Raw genomic sequence first — 17,500 nt, 5'->3', positions numbered from 1 at the left:
AAAGATCATTCATCATGGCTAAGTGGATTTATACTCAGGATATCAGTAAATGTGATATACTATATTTACAAAATGAAGGATAAAAATCATATGGTTATCTCAATAGATGTAGAAAAAGCATTTGACAAATTTCAACATCATTTCATGATTTAAAAAAAACTCTCAACAAATTAGGTATAGAACAAATGTACCTCAACATTATAAGGCCATATATGACAAACCCACAGCTAACATCATACTCAATCATGAAAATCTGAAAGCTTTTCCTCTAAGATCAGGAACAGGACAAGGATGCCCATTCTCACCACTTCTGTTCAACAGTACTGGAAGTACTAAACTAAAGCACTTAGGAAAGGGAAAGAAATAAAAGGCATACAAATCAGAAAGGAAGAATGAAGGGGGAGAAATCGGAGGGGGAGATGAACCATGAAAGATGATGGACTCTGGAAAACAAACTGAGAGTTCTAGAGGGGCGGGGGTGGGAGGATGGGTTAGCCTGGTGATGGGTATTAAAGAGGGCACGTATTGCATGGAGCACTGGGTGTTATACACAAACAATGAATCATGGAACACTACATCAAAAACTAATGATGTAATGTATGGTGATTAACATAACAATAAAAAAATTTTGAAGGAAAAAAAGGAAGAAGTTTTCTGTTTGTAAATGACATGATCTTACATATGGAAAATCCTAAAAAGCCCACAAAAAAAACCTTTCAGAACTAATAAATTCAGTAATGTTGCAGGGTAAAAAAATTTAAAAAATCATAAATCAGTTGCATTTCTGTACATAAAAACAAACTATCCAAAAAAGAAGTTAAGAAAAAAATTGCATTATAGTAGCATTGAAAAGAATAAAATACTTAGGAATAAATTTAACCAAAGAGTTGAAGGAACTGTACAAGAAAAACTATAAAACAATGATGAAAGAAACTGAAGAAGACACAAATAAATGGAAAGATTCCCTATGTTCATGAATTGGAAGAATTAATATTGTTAAAATGTCCATATACCCACAGCTATCTACAGATTCAGTGCAATACCTCTCAGGATTCCAATGGCATATTTTTTACAGAAATATAAAAAACAATCCTAAAATTCATTTGGAACCACAAGAGATCCTAAATAATTAAAGCAGTTTTGAGCAAGAAAAACAAAGCTGGAGGCACTACACTTCCTGATTTCAAATTATATTATAAATTTATAGCAATCAAAACAGTACTGGCATAAAAAGAGACACATAAATGACTAGAACAGATTCAGGAGCTCAAAATAAACCCATGTATAGGCAGTCAATTAATCTTTAACAAAGTTGCCAAGGATACACAATGGGAAAATGATAATCTCTTTAATAAATGTGCTGGGGAAATTGGATATTCACATACAAAAGAAAGAAATTGGACCTTTATCTCACAGAAATTCATTTTAAATGAATTAATGACTTAAACAAAAGACCTGAAATCATAATAATCTGAAAGAAAGACAAATAGAGGAAAACTCTTTGACATTGGTCCTGGCACAATATTTTGGATTTGACACCAAAGACACACATTACAAAGGTAAAAATAAACAAGTGGGACCACATCAAACTAAAAAGTTTCTGCATAGTAAAGGAAACAATCAATACAATAATAAGACAATCTATGGAATGGGAGAAATATTTGCAAACTACCTGATAGGCAGTTACTATGTAAAATATATATGTAACTCATATAACTCAATAGCAATAATAATAATAACCTTATTAAGAATGGTCAAAAGACCTGTATAGATGTTTTTCAAAAGAACATACAAATGGCACACAAGTATATGAAAAGGTGCTCAACCTAATTGTCAGAAAAAATGTAAATCAAAATCACAATGAGATATTACCCCACAACTCTCAGGATGGCTATTATCAAAAAGTCAAGGCATAAACAAGTGTTAGTGAGGATGTGGAGGAAAGGGAATCCTTGTTCACTGTTGGTGGGAATGTAAATTGCTACCACCATTATAGAAAATATCGAGGTTCCTCAGAAATTAGCAATAGAGGGGCATCTGGGTGGCTCAGTTGGTTGAGCGTCTGCCTTCAGCTCGGGTCATGGTCCCGAGGTCCCAGGATGGAGCCCCACATCGGGCTTCCTGCTCAGTGGGGAAGTCTGCTTCTCCCTCTGTCCCTCACTCTTCTCTCACTCTCTCTCTCAAATAAATAAATAAAAATCTTAAAAAAGAAAGAAATTAGCAATAGAACTACCGTATGATCAAGAAATCCCACTTCTGGTGTATATCCAAAGGAAATGAAAACAGGTTACTGAAGAAGAGACATATGCACTCCCATGTTTATTGCAGCATTATTTATAGTCTTAAAGATATAGAAACAACCTAAGTGTTCATCAATGGATGAATAGATAGAGAAATATGGAATATATGTATAATTGAATATTATTCAGTCTTTTAAAAATAAAGAAATCCTGCCATTTGCAACAACATGGATGTACCTAGAGGACATTATGCTAAGTGAAATAAGCCAGACACAGACATGTACTGCCTGATGATCTCTCTTATATGTGGAATCTTTTTTTAAAAAAGGCAAACTCATAGTAATAGAGCAGAGTGGTGGTTATCAGGAACTGGGAAGTGGGAGTTAGGGGAAATGTTGGCAAAAATGTACAAAATTTCAGCTATAAAATAAATAAGTTGTGAGGACCTAATATACAGCATGGTGTCTATAATTAATAATAATGTATTAATGTATTGTATAATTAAAATACTAAGAGAATAATCTCAAGTGTTGTACCGCAACAAAAATAATAACTATGTGAGGTGGGAGATATGTTAATTAGCTTTAAGTGGTAAGCATTTCACAATTTATATGTATATCAAAACATCACATTGCATATCTTAAATATATCCAATTTTTATCTGCCAGTCATACCTCAGTAAAGCCAGAAAAAATAAAATGAATAAAATAAAATAACCCACAAAAAAAAGAGAGATGGACATTACATATTGATAAGATAGTCAATTCATCAAGAACATGCAGCAGTTATAAACAGAGTGCCCCAAAATATAGGAAGTAAAAACTAACAGAACTGAAGGAAAAAATACACAGTCCTACAGTAATTGGAGATTTCAGTAACCCATTTTCAATTATGAATAGGACACCTAGACAGACGATCAATACAGAAATGGAGGATTTCATAACACTATAAACCAACTAGATGTAATACACTTGTATGGAACACTCTACCCCAAAATAGAAGAGTAACAGGTTCTTCTCATGAGCACACAGGACATCTTCCAGTATAGACCATGTGTTAGGAGGCAAAACAAGTTTAAAAGATTGTAATCATATAAAGGATCTTCTCTGACTTCAGTGGAATGAAACTAGAAATCAATAACTAAAGGAAAACTATAAATTCACAAATTTGTGAAATTGAGCAACACTCTTAAACAACTAATGAATTAAATAAAAAATCACAAGGTAAATTTAAAAAATACTTTGAGATAAAATGAAAAACAGCATACCAAAACTTTTGGGATGCAATAAAGCAGTATTTGGAGGAAAATTTGTAGCTATAAATACTTATATTATAAAAGGAGTAATATGTCAATTCCAATATTCTTTACACCTTAAAAAATCAGAAAATGAAGAGCAATCTAACCCCAAAGTTAGCAGCAGTAAATAGTGATGATTGGAGCAGAGATAAAAACCAAATAAAGAATAGAAAACAGTAGAAGTAATCAATAAGACCAAAATTGGGAGTTTGAAAAGATCGACAAAATTAAGAAACTTTTAGCTAGACTGAACAAAGAGAGGACACAAATTACTGATATCAGAAATGAAAGTGGGACATTACTACAGAAACAGAAAGAATTATAATAGTATGAAGGATTGTGTGTCAATACATTAGAAACCTAGATTAAAAGGAAAAATTCCTAGAAATACACAAATTACCAAAAATGACTCAAGAAGAAATAAAAAATTTTTGAATATACCTAAAATAAGTAAAGAGATTTATTAATCAAAAACCAATCAACAAAGAAAAGCTCAGGACCAAATGGTTTCACAGGTAAATTCAGTCAGAAGAATAATTAACATGAGTCCTTCTCAAAATCTTCCAAAAAACAAAGAGAGAGAGAGAGAAGTGAGGAACACATTCTCTAACCAGTGAAAGTAGGCAAGGAAAAAAAAGGCATCCAAATTGGATAGAAAAAAGTAAAATTATCTCTGTTCACAGATAGTATGATCTTATATGTCAAAAAACCCTAAAGATCCTCCCAAAAAACTGTTAGTAGTAATAAATTAATTCAGCAAAATTGCAGGATACAAAATCAACACACAGCAATCAGTTGCATTTCTATATACAAACAATGAATAATCAGAAAAATTAAAACAATTACATTTACTATCATGAAAAAAATAAAATACTTAGGAATAAATTTCATCAAAGAGGTGAAAATCTCAGTACACTGCAAACTAAAAACTGTTGCTAAAAGCAATTAGATACAAATAAATGGAAAGACAGCTCATGTTCATGGATTGGAAAAATTAATATTGTTAAGAATGTCATCACTCCCCAAAGTAGTCTACAGATTTGATGCAGTCTCTATCAAAATCCCAATGATATTTTTGCATAAATAGAAAATTCCATCTTAAAAATCATATGAAATCTCAAGGGACCCCAAATAGCTAAAATAATCTTGAGAAAGAACAAAGTTGCAGGTCTCACTTACTCATTTCTAAACTTCCTACAAAGCTACAGTAATCAAAACAGTGTGGTACAGATACAAAGACTAATGGAATAGAAGAGCCTACTAATAAACCCTCACATATATGGTCAGGTAATTTTTGAAAAGGGTATCAAGACCATTCAATGGGGAAAAGATGGTCTTTTCAACAAATGGTACTGGGAAAACTGGACATGCACATGCAAAATAATGAAGTTGGACCCTTACACCATATACAAAAATTAGCTCAAATGGAAAGCTACAGAACCTTTAGAAAAAAATATGGGGGGGTGGTGCCTCAGTGGCTCAGTTGGTTAAGCATCTGCCTTTGGCTCAGGTCATGATCTCAGGGTCTTGGGATTGAGCCCTGCATTGGACTCCCTGCTCCGCAGGTAGTCTGCTTCTCCCTCTCCTTCTGCTCCTCCACGCCCCAATTTGTGCTTTCTCACACATGTGCGCTCTCACTCTCTCTCAATCTCAAGTAAATAAATAAATAAATAATCTTTAGGAAAAAACATAGGGAGTAAGTTTCATGACATTGGATATGGCAATGATTTCTTGGACATGACATCAAAAGCAAAGGAAACAAAAGTAAAGGTAAACTGGACTACATTAAAATTTAAACTTCTGGACATCAAGCCACAACCAACAGAGTGAAGAGGTAACCTAAGGAATGGGAGAAAATGTTCACAAATTATATACTCAATAAATGTCAAGTATCCAGAATATATAAAGATTCTTACAACTCAACAACAAAAAGACAAATAACCCAACTAATAAATGGGCAAATGATTTGACGAGACATTTCTCTAAAGAATATATGTGAATGGCCAACAAACACATGAAAAGATGATTGACATCATTAGTCAATAGAGAAATGTAAATCAAGACTACAGTGAGATACCTCTTCACACCCACTAAGAAATCCAAAATACAAATACATACATACGTACATATATATGTACATACATACAGAAAAGAGAGAGAGAAGGAAGGGAGGGAGGGAGGGAGGGAGAGAACAAGTGTTAATGTGGATGTGGGAAATTCTGAATCCTCATATATTGCTACTGGGAATGTAAAATGGTACAGCTGGTGTGGAGGACAGTTTTTCAGTTTCTCATAAAGTTAGACATAAAATTATCTTGTGATCCAGCAATTCTATTCCTAGGTATATACTCAAATTGAAAACAGGTGTTCAAAAGTTATACACAATTGTTCATAGAGCACTAGTCACTATGGCCAAAAGGTGGAAATGGAATATCCATCAACAGATGAATGGATAAACCAAGGGTGGTATGTCCATAAATGGAATATTATCCAGGTATAACAAGGAGTGCATTACTGATACATGCCACAGCCTGGATGAACCTTGAAAACATTACGCTAATTGAAAGACACCAGACACCAAAGACCACATTGTTTGATACCATTTGTAGGCAATATACAGAAAGGAAGGAAATCTAATGAGACAGGAAGTAGATTAATAGTTGCCAGAATCTGGGGATGGGGGAAATAAGGAATTATAGCTTAATGCATATGGGGTTTCCTTTTGAGGTGATGAAAATATTCTGGAAGTAGATAGTGGTGATGGCTGCCCAACACTGTGAATGGACTAAATGCCACCGTGTACACTATGAAATGTGCACTTTAAAATGGAATTTTATGTTATGTGAACTTTAGCTTAATAGAAATAATTGTCCCCTCCACCCTATTTAGGAAGCTTATAGGCCAATAGAAAGGCTGAATGGTTGGTAATTTTGTAGGCCTAAATTTACTGGGTGGAATGATGGTAAGATTTAGATAAGAACTGCAAATGTCTAACACTTAAGACCACATCTTCATCATTTTTAATTGGTAAAAAGAAAAGGTGAGTCTTTGGGGACTATTTGACAGCCATGATATTCATTTCTCTAATACCAAATACATCCCAATCTATCACCCATTGCCCACCCAAAATGTGTTTACTGGTTCATTGCATTCTAATCCTCAGAAAGGCTTGGTTAGTGCCAGAAATAGGGCATCCAAACATGACATCTTATTCCAATCCAAAACTTACTTGTTGAATAGCCACAAGGTTTTCATCACATACTAGCAGTAACAACCCTGCCTCTGCCTTTCAAGCAGGTGCAGTATGCCACACAAAAGTTATATTCCCCAGGACAGCCCCCAAATTAGAGGGCTGTTCCAAGTGCTACTTTTAATTATCAAAATTAAAAGGAATTGGTTAAAACTTTATACTACAAACTAGGATAGTTAAAATTTAAAATGATAGTATAAAATATTTTTAAATGATTTAAGAAATTAGACTTGTAAAAGAAACTTTTAATTACTTATTATACAGTACTTTTACACCAATCTTATGAAGTAGGTATTATTTCCTCTATTTTACAGATGACGAAACTTGGGTTGAGAGTGTCCGATTTTCCAAGTGATTTTTTAACTATTAAGTGGAAGAAATGAGGTTTAAACCCCCAAAATCTGATCACAGATCCTTCTCTTTTTCACTTCTGCCTACCTTTTGGCCCAGACAGAAGAAAGCTTTCAAGTCTATGTTACTTTGGAAAATTGTTGATATATCTTTTGCAAGATTAGCAAAGTGTGGTGCCAACAATGGCAATAAGCTTCATACCAGACTAAAAATTTCTGCAATAGTAAGAATACCCAAATTTCTACTCATTTGCGAGATTAGAATATAGTGTCACAAGCAGTCTCATCCAGCTTCTCTAAGAGTGTAACCTATGAAAAATACCTACAACTTAATAACAATCATAGTTAATCATCAACAGGGTCCTGGCAGCAAGGTATCATACATCAGTATGTAACATCATATTATGGTATAATGGAGTGGAAAGGGCACAAGTCTTGGAATCAGGTGAACTGGGTTTGGAGCTTAGTTTTGCTACATACTAGTTAGTGTAACCATGGACAAAGTACTTAATCTCGTTAAGTTTTCTTTATTTATAAAACAATACTACCTATCACATGGACTTATGAAGATTGAGATAAAAGCCAGATAAAATAATTAAGATAATTATGCTGAGAGAGTTATAAACCAAATTGGTACCTAGACTTCAAGGGTAGATAACAAATATTTTCACCTAAATAGTTATTGTTGTTTTTAACATTTTCTGTGAACCTTGGAAAATAAAGTCTCGCCTCTTCTGCTTCTAGTTCCACTTGTCCTATTCAGACAAGGAACGCTATGAAAATGAAGAGAGACCTGAGGTCCAGAAGCAGATGCTCATCGATATGGCCAAAAAGCTACCAGTTTACACAAGAACTGGGAGTGGAGGTCAGTTCATCCAAAGTCACCTAGAGAAGCGGCAAGTCACCTTTTGAGATCGGCAAGGACCTCAAAAAGGCTAAGTCATATATATCTACAGGCTCATCTGTATACCTAGTACTGGAGTCTACCACTAACATTTTGCTATGTTATTTTATCATATATCTGTCCGCAAATCCATCCCTCACCCATCATCCATCAAGTCATCTTATTTTTTCATACATTTCAAACTAAATAGCAAATATCAGTACACATCTACCTAAATATTTTATCATTCTTTTTTGAGTGAAATTTGCATACAAAGGCACATACAAATCTTAAGTGTGCCATTCAGTGTTTTTTTTAACTTTTTATTGTTATGTTAATCACCATACATCACATCATTAGTTCTTGATGTAGTGTCCCATGATTCATTGTTTATGCATAACACCCAGTGCTCCACGCAGAATGTGTCCTCTTTAATACCCATCACCAGGCTAACCCATCCCCCCATCCTCCTCCCCTCTAGAACCCTCAGTTTGTTTTTCAGAGTCCATCGTCTCTCATGGTTCCTCTCCCCCTCCAACTTACTCCCCTTGATTCTTCCCCTCCTGCTATCTTCTTCTTTTTCTTTTTTCTTAACATATGTTGCATTATTTGTTTCAGAAATACAGATCTGTGATTCAACAGTCTTGCGCAATTCACAGCGCTCACCATAGCACATACCCTCCCCAATGTCTATCACCCAGCCACCCCATCCCTCCCACCCCCCACCACTCCAGCAACCCTCAGTTTGTTTCCTGAGAATAAGAATTCCTCATATCAGTGAGGTCATATGATACATGTCTTTCTCTGATTGACTTATTTCACCCAGCATAACACCCTCCAATTCCATCCACATCGTTGCAAATGGCAAGATTTCATTCCTTTTGATGGCTGCATAATATTCCATTGTGTATATATACCACATCTTCTTTATCCATTCATCTGTCGATGGACATCTTGGCTCTTTCCACAGTGTGGCTATTGTGGACATTGCTGCTATAAACATTGGGGTGCACGTACCCCTTCGGATCCCTACATTTGTATCTTTGGGGTAAATACCCAGTAGTGCAATTGCTGGATCGTGTGGTAGCTCTATTTTCAACTGTTTGAGGAACCTCCATACTGTTTTCCAGAGTGGCTGCACCAGCTTGCATTCCCACCAACAGTGTAGGAGGGTTCCCCTTTCTCTGCATCCCCGCCAACATCTGTCATGTCCTGACTTGTTAATTTTAGCCATTCTGACTGGTGTGAGGTGGTATCTCATTGAGGTTTTGATTTGGATTTCCCTGATGCCGAGCGATGTTGAGCACTTTTTCATGTGTCTGTTGGCCATTTGGATGTCTTCTTTGGAAAAATGTCTGTTCATGTCTTCTGCCCACTTCTTGATTGGATTATTTGTTCTCTGGGTGTTGAGTTTGATAACTTCTTTATAGATTTTTGATACTAGCCCTTTATCTGATATGTCATTTGCAAATATCTTCTCCCATTCTGTCGGTTGTCTTTTGGTTTTGTGGACTGTTTCTTTTGCTGTGCAAAAGCTTTTTATCTTGATGAAGTCCCAATAGTTCATTTTTGCCCTTGCTTCCCTTGCCTTTGGCGATGTTTCTAGGAAGAAGTTGCTGCGGCTGAGGTCGAAGAGGTTGCTACCTGTGTTCTCCTTTAGGATTTTGATGGACTCTTGTCTCACGTTTAGGTCTTTCAACCATTTGGAGTCTATTTTTGTGTGTGGTGTAAGGAAATGGTCCAGTTTCATTCTTCTGCATGTGGCTATCCAATTTTCCCAACACCATTTGTTGAAGAGACTGTCTTTTTTCCATTGGACATTCTTTCCTGCTTTGTCAAAGATGAGTTGACCATAGAGTTGAGGGTCCATTTCTGGGCTCTCTATTCTGTTCCATTGATCTATGTGTCTGTTTTTGTGCCAGTACCATATTGTCTTGATGATGACAGCTTTGTAATAGAGCTGGAAGTCCGGAATTGTGATGCCGCCAGCTTTGCTTTTCTTTTTCAATATTCCTCTGGCTATTCGGGGTCTCTTCTGGTTCCATACAAATTTTAGGATTATTTGTTCCATTTCTTTGAAAAAAGTGGACGGTATTTTGATGGGGATTGCATTGAATGTGTAGATTGCTCTAGGTAGCATTGACATCTTCACAATGTTTGTTCTTCCAATCCATGAGCATGGAACATTTTTCCATTTCTTTGTGTCTTCCTCAATTTCTTTCATGAGTATTTTATAGTTTTCTGAGTACAGATCCCTTGCCTCTTTGGTTAAATTTATTGCCAGGTATCTTATGGTTTTCGGTGCAATTGTAAATGGGATCGACGCCTTGATTTGTCTCTCTTCTGTCTTGTTGTTGATGTATAGGAATGCCACTGATTTCTGGGCATTGATTTTATATCCTGCTACTTGACTGAATTCCTGTATGAGTTCTAGCAGTTTTGGGGTGGAGTCTTTTGGGTTTTCCACATACAGTATATCATCTGCAAAGAGAGTTTGACTTCCTCTTTGCTGATTTGGATGCCTTTAATTTCTTTTTGTTGTCTGATTGCTGTGGCTAGGACTTCTAATACTATGTTGAATAGCAGTGGTGATAGTGGACATCCTTGCCGCGTTCCTGACCTTAGGGGAAAAGCTCTCAGCTTTTCCCCATTGAGAATGATATTCGCTGTGGGTTTTTCATAGATGGCTTTTATGATATTGAGGTATGTACCCTCTATCCCTATACTCTGAGGAGTTTTGATCAAGAAAGGATGCTGTACTTTGTCAAATGCTTTTTCTGCATCTATTGAGAGGATCATATGGTTCTTGTTCTTTCTTTTGTTAATGTATTGTATCACGTTGATTGATTTGTGGATTTTGAACCAGCCTTGCAGCCCAGGTTTAAATCCCAATTGGTCGTGGTGAATAATCCTTTTAATGTACTGTTGGATCCTATTGGCTAGTATTTTGGTGAGAATTTTTGCATCCATGTTCATCAAGGATATTGGTCTGTAATTCTCCTTTTTGATAGGGTCTTTGGTTTTGGGATCAAGGTAATGCTGGCCTCATAAAATGAGATTGGAAGTTTTCCTTCCATTTCTATTTTTTGGAACAGTTTCAGGAGAATAGGTATTAATTCTTCTTTAACTGTCTGATAGAATCCCCCTGGGAAGCCATCTGGCCCTGGGCTTTTGTTTGTTGGGAGATTTTTGATGACTGCTTCAATTTCCTTACTGGTTATAGGTCTGTTCAAGTTTTCTATTTCTTCCTGGTTCAATTTTGGTAGTTGATACATCTCTAGGAATGCACCCATTTCTTCCAGGTTATCTAATTTGCTGGCATAGAGTTGCTCATAATATGTTCTTATAATTGTTTGTATTTCTTTGGTGTTGGTTGTGATCTCTCCTCTTTCATTCATGATTTTGTTGATTTGGGTCCTTTCTCTTTTCTTTTTGATAAGTCTGGCCAGGGGTTTGTCAATCTTGTTAATTCTTTCAAAGAACCAGCTCCTAGTTTCGTGGATCTGTTCTACTGTTCTTTTGGTTTCTATTTCATTGATTTCTGCTCTGATCTTTATTATTTCTCTTCTCCTGCTGGGTTTAGGCTTTATTTGCTGTTCTTTCTCCAGCTCCTTTAGGTGTAGGGTTAGGTCGTGTATTTGAGACCTTTCTTGTTTCTTGAGAAAGGCTTGTATTGCTATATACTTTCCTCTTAGGACTGCCTTTGCTGTACCCCAAAGATTTTGAACAGTTGTGTTTTCATTTTCATTGGTTTCCATGAATGTTTTTAATTCTTCTTTAATTTCCTGGTTGACCGATTCATTCTTTAGTAGGATGCTCTTTAGCCTCCATGTATTTGAGTTCTTTCCGACTTTCCTCTTGTGCTTGAGTTCTAGTTTCAAAGCATTGTGGTCTGAAAATATGCAGGGAATAATCCCAATCTTTTGGTATCGGTTGAGACCTAATTTGTGACCTAGGATGTGATCAATTCTGGAGAATGTTCCATGGGCACTAGAGAAGAATGTGTATTCCGTTGCTTTGGGATGGAATGTTCTGAATATGTCTGTGAAGTCCATTTGGTCCAGTGTGTCATTTAAAGTCTTTATTTCCTTGTTGATCTTTTGCTTAGATCTGTCCATTTCAGTCAGAGGGGTGTGAAAGTCCCCCACTATTATTGTATTGTTGTCAATGTGTTTCTTTGCTTTTGTTATTAATTGCCTTATATAATTGGCTGCTACCATGTTAGGGGCATAGATATTTACAATTGTTAGATCTTCTTGTTGGATAGACCCTTTAAGTAGGATATAGTGTCCTTCCTCAGCTCTTATTACAGTCTTTGTTTTAAAATCTAATTTGTCTGATATAAGGATTGCCATCCCAGCTTTCTTTTGGTGTCCATTAACATGGTAAATGGTTTTCCACCCCCTCACTTTCAATCTGGGGGTGTCTTTGGGTCTAAAATGAGTCTCTTGCAGACAGCATATTGATGGGTCTTGTTTTTTCCTCGGGGTCCTGCTCCTCAGTGCACCCCCAGAGAAAAGCAGTCACTCCCATCTCCCTGGTCTCCGGCCGCACTGCGTGCTCACCCGGCCTGTGACCGAGCATTTCTATCTCTGGCACCCGACCCCGTGTGGAGTCTCCAAACCCAGCAGATCCCTGCAGTGCACTCCTGCGCCGCTCCTCCCGGGGGAGGGAGGGGAATCTCCCCGGATCTGCCGCTTGTTGGGTCCCTACTGGAGGAGCAGTGGCCCGACTGGGCCGTGGATCACAGTTTATGGCAACCCCGAGCTGAGAGCCCGCGCCTCGGCTCCGTCTCTGCAGCTGACTTCCCTGCTCCAATACCAGGGAGCTCTGCTGCACTCAGGCACCCCTGGTCTTTCTGTGACCCCGAGGGTCCTGAGACCACACTGTCCCGCGAGGGTTCCACCCCCCGCTTAGCCAATGGAGCGATGTCCCTCAGCGGAGCCGGCTTCTAAAAGTTCCGATTTTGTGCTCCGCGGCTCTATCACTTGCGAGAAGCGGCCGAGGGAGGCCCCCTCCCCCGCCGTCTATCCTCCCGAATATTGCCTCAGATTCACTTCTCCGCACGTCCTACCTTCCAGTAAGTGGTCGCTTCTCTGTTCAGAGAGTTGTTGCTACTCTCTTCTTCAGTCTCCTGTTGAGTTCGTAGGTGTTCAGAATGGTTTGATCCCTATTCAGCTGAATTCCTGAGACCAGACGAAATCCAGGTCTCCTACTCCTCCGCCATCTTGCTCCCTCGCCATTCAGTGTTTTGACAGATGTACACATCTGTGTCATTAAAACCTCTATAAACATTACCACATGCCCAGAAAGTTCTCTAAATATCCTTCCTAGTCACTCCCACCAACCACTACCAAGGCAACCACTATTCTGATAGTTCTCCATCATAGATTAGTTTTACCACTCTAGAATTTTATATAAATGTAATCATTTTTTTAAAAAATGATTTTTTTATTTCTTCTTTTATTTAGCATAATATTTTGAGATTCCTTCACATTTCTGTGTATTTTATTCCTTTTAGTGCTGAGTAGTATTTCATTGTATGAATATATCATAGTTTGTTTATCCATTCACCAGTAGATGTACATTTGGTGTTTCCAGTGCTTAGCTATCATGAGTAAATCTGCTATGAATATTCTCGTATAAGTATTTGTGCAGAGATATGTCATCTTTCTTGGGTAAATGTCTGCTATGGAGTTTTACTCTTAGTTTTCATCTGTATGACTAAAATAGTACTAGCTGAACCAGTTTTCCGCCTTTCAAAATTTGAAACTCAAACCTCTTTTGACAAGTCATCCTAATGTTTCTAATAAGGAAGATTGTGTTTCAAGGCTTTGGGAATTATACTGTTAGACATTTATGTTCATCTGTTTTTCATTTATTTATTCAGTTATCATTCATTAAGATCCTGTGTGGCACCTGGGAGAATTTTAGTATGATCTGGGTATTAGATATTAAGGACTTACTATTAATTTTGTTAGAGCATTGATGTCATGGTAGTCATGATTTTTTAAAAGTCTTCATGCATACTGAAATATGGTGAAAAGTAGACAGGAAATTATTTGTATAATTTCTCACAGTAGTAAACAGAATGATGTGATAGAACAGAGATTGGTTACAAACTAAAGGGGTATGGGATGAATTAGACCCAAGAGAAATTTTGTTTGATCTCTAATGTATCATTTAAAACTTTGTATTTGTTACTGATTTTTAACAACTAGAATATTTCCACATGAAAGTCCTTATTTTTGGCTTCTCCTGAAAACTCAGACACTCTGGCAATATTCAGTCTGCATTTTCACATGGCAAAAACTAGCTAAAGCTGAGTAGTAGCCACACTTTTTAAATAAGGCATGCATTCTCAGGTTCCCTCACAGTTTCCAACTGGCTGCTTCACTCACTACTCACTAGTCTCTGGACCCTTGAATCATTTGTTTGCAGCCCTATGCTATAGAGAAGGCTTCTCTGAGGAAATATCTTTTGGTTTGAGACCTGCATAATAAAAACCAGCAGGAAGTAAAGAGCAGAGGGACTAGCATCCCAGGCAGAAGGTACTGCAAGTACAAAAGGCCCTTAGACAGGAGCAAGCTTGCAGTATTAGAAGAACAGCCAGCCAGCCATGTGACTGGAGTATAGCAGGTGGAGAGTGATACTAGTTAAAACTGAGGAGGCAAGCAGAGGCCAGATGATACAGGCCATGGTAAGGAGTTTGGATTTTATTCTAATGGTGTTGGAAGTCCACTGAAGGTTTTAAGTAAAAAGTGATATAATCTGATTTACATTTTAACAGATCATCTGGCTATTCTATAGAGAATATATTATGGGGAACAAGAATGAAAGAGTAAATAATTAGGCATCTGTTGCTGTCATCTAAATTAGAGATAATGGTGGCTTAAACTGGGCAAAGATATTACTATATCTTTAAAAACATGCTGGATGAATTAAACATGCATGTCCCTCTCCCTTTTTCTCTGCCTTGATTATAACCATACTTTTGTCATCCCCCCCATTGCTAGACATAAACACAAACTGCTGAATTAGCAGTCCATTATGCTAAATCAATTATATGTGCTTAATGTACACTTCAGATGGAATTATTATATTAGCTCAAATTATTCATGATTTTAGTTGTTTCACTTAATTACATTAAACATAGTCATACTCTATTGATGAACAGAGAGAAAATGAGAAGAAAAGGAAAATGCCTTTCATTAAGGGAAATAAAGAAAGGAAGGAGAGAAGGAAGGAAGAGGGAGGGAGAATTTTTTTTATATCAGACTTATAGAGTGAAGAGAACTCTGAATGAAATGAGGGGTCAGAAAAACTGTAGTGGTCACAGTTCTGCCACTCACTTGCTGTGTGATCTTGTGTAAGTCACTTGATATGGCTAAGTCTTTACTTCCTTCATCTGTGAAATGGTCAACTGAATTAATTGTTTTTATACAGGAAAGTTGGAGTAAACAGAATCTAAGTGGTTTTCCCAAGATCACTCAAGCAGTTGACAGCATAGTTTGTTTTATAATACCAAATCTTATTATCAGATATCCAGATATGAAAACTTTTCCCTTTACCTTCATCCCCCAGAAGGTGCCTTCAAGATTGATCTAACAGGGAAAAAAATACATACCACAATTCTCTTCTGTGATCTGCCTTTTTCTTGGTAACTTGAGATGAGCTTGACTACCTGTAATCAGTGTATAACAAGCCATCCAGATAGGCTAGTAAGATATATGGTGTCATATTGAGCCCTAACCAATGCTAACCACCTTATTTTTCCTATAGCTGTTAGATTCTGTGACCGGTGCCATTTGATCAAGCCTGATCGCTGCCACCACTGCTCTGTCTGTGCCATGTAAGTGACATCCATCTTTCCCCTGGGCTGAGCTTGGACAACAACCTGACTGATCCTAACATGTGACCATGCCTAGATAAGAGCATTTCCTTTCAATCATAATGAACACATTCCACATACCCTCTTAGAATGATGATTATTCAAACTATTCTAAAGATAGGAAAGAGATATAAAACTCCATTTTAAAAATAAATGTTCGGGGTGCCTGAGTGGCTCAGTCGGTTGAGCGTCTGACTCTTGATTTCGGCTCAGGTCATGATCTCAGGGCCCTGGGATGGAGCCCCACGTCAGGTTCCACGCTCAGTGGGGAGTCTGCTTCTTCCCCTCTCCCTCTGCTCCTCCCCCTGCTCACACTCTCTCTGTCAAATAAAACTTTTTTTAAAAATTAAAAAATGGGGCGCCTGGGTGGCTCAGTTGGTTAAGCATCTGCCTTCAGCTCAGGTCATAATCACGGGGTCCTGGGATCAAGCCCTGCATTGGGCTCCCTGCTCAGCGGGGAGCCTGCTTCTCTCTCTACCTCTGCTGCCCCCCCCCCGCTTCTGCTCTCTCTCTCTTCTGCTCTCTGTCTCTCAAATAAATAAAAAAATAAAAATAAATAAATAAATAAAATTTTAAAAATTAAAAAATAAAAATAAATGTTTGGTCTCAGAACAGTTTTAGATTTATAGAATTATTGTGATGATAGTTCTCATATGTCCTACATCCAGTTTCCCCTATTATCAACATCTTACATTAATATGATACATTTGTTACAACTAATGAACCAACATCAATACATTATTTTTAATTGAAGTCCATACTCTGTTTAGAATTCCTCAGTTTTTCTCTAATGTTCTTTTTCTTTTCTAAGATCCCATCCAGGATACCACATTACATTTAGTTGGCATGTCTTCCCAGGTTCTTTTAGCTCTTACAGTTTTCTCAGACTTTACTTGTTTTTGATAACCATGACAGTTTTTAGGATTTTAGGATTAATGATCAAGTATTTTGTAGAATATCCCTCAGTTGGGATTTGTCTGATATTTTTCTCATGATTAGACTTGGGTACTGTGTTTTGGGTAGGAAGAGCATAGAGGTAAAATACCATTATCATTGTATTTTATCAAGGGCACATATTATGAACATGACTTATCACTGTATTATTAATCTTGATTATTTGGCTGAGGTAGTGTTTGTCAGATTTCTCTAATGTAAATTTACTCTTCCTCTGCTGCTTCCTTTACCCTTTGGAAGGAAATCACTATGAATAGCCCAAACTAAAGGAATGGAAAATTATGCTCCCCCTCCTTGAAGGTAGAATATCTACATAAATTGTTTGGAATTCTTCTTCTTGAGAGATTTGACTCTTCTCACTTATTTGTTTGTTTCCTTATTTGTTTATTATTCATATAAGTATATAGGCATGGATAATCACTTTATATTTTGGGTTATACCTCAATACCACTTTATTTTGTTACTTGAATTATTCCAGCTTTGTAAAGTCACATCGGTATGTTAATAAATATAATCTTCATGTCCTTTCTTCTTGGGTGTTATGTTCCACCCATATTTCTCTTACTATTGATTCAGAGAGATCTTTCAAAAGATCAGAAATAGCCAAAGTAAAATAAATAAATCACCAGAATAGC

The 17,500-nt window shown here is 36.9% G+C and overlaps 1 protein-coding gene across 5 annotated transcripts in view; it reads left to right on the top strand.

The window, feature by feature from the left end:
• ZDHHC15 (zDHHC palmitoyltransferase 15) overlaps positions 1-17,500 on the top strand; it is a 156,148-nt gene that overhangs the window by 78,381 nt on the left and 60,267 nt on the right. For all 5 annotated transcript variants that reach the window (XR_012374799.1, XR_012374800.1, XR_012374796.1 and 2 more), the window contains exons 4-5: positions 7,882-8,002; positions 15,803-15,872. Coding sequence is in view for 1 of the 5 variants with exons in the window: in XM_025883901.2 (XP_025739686.1) it covers positions 7,882-8,002; positions 15,803-15,872 (191 nt within the window). In the remaining 4 variants the exon portion in view is untranslated. The remainder of the gene's footprint in view (positions 1-7,881; positions 8,003-15,802; positions 15,873-17,500) is intronic.

The sequence above is a fragment of the Callorhinus ursinus genome, unplaced genomic scaffold, assembly GCF_003265705.2.
Source record: "Callorhinus ursinus isolate GAN/ISIS: 27379988/994484 unplaced genomic scaffold, GSC_fseal_2.0 scaffold40, whole genome shotgun sequence".
NCBI lineage: Eukaryota > Metazoa > Chordata > Mammalia > Carnivora > Otariidae > Callorhinus > Callorhinus ursinus.
This window is presented reverse-complemented; position numbering and strand designations above follow the sequence as displayed.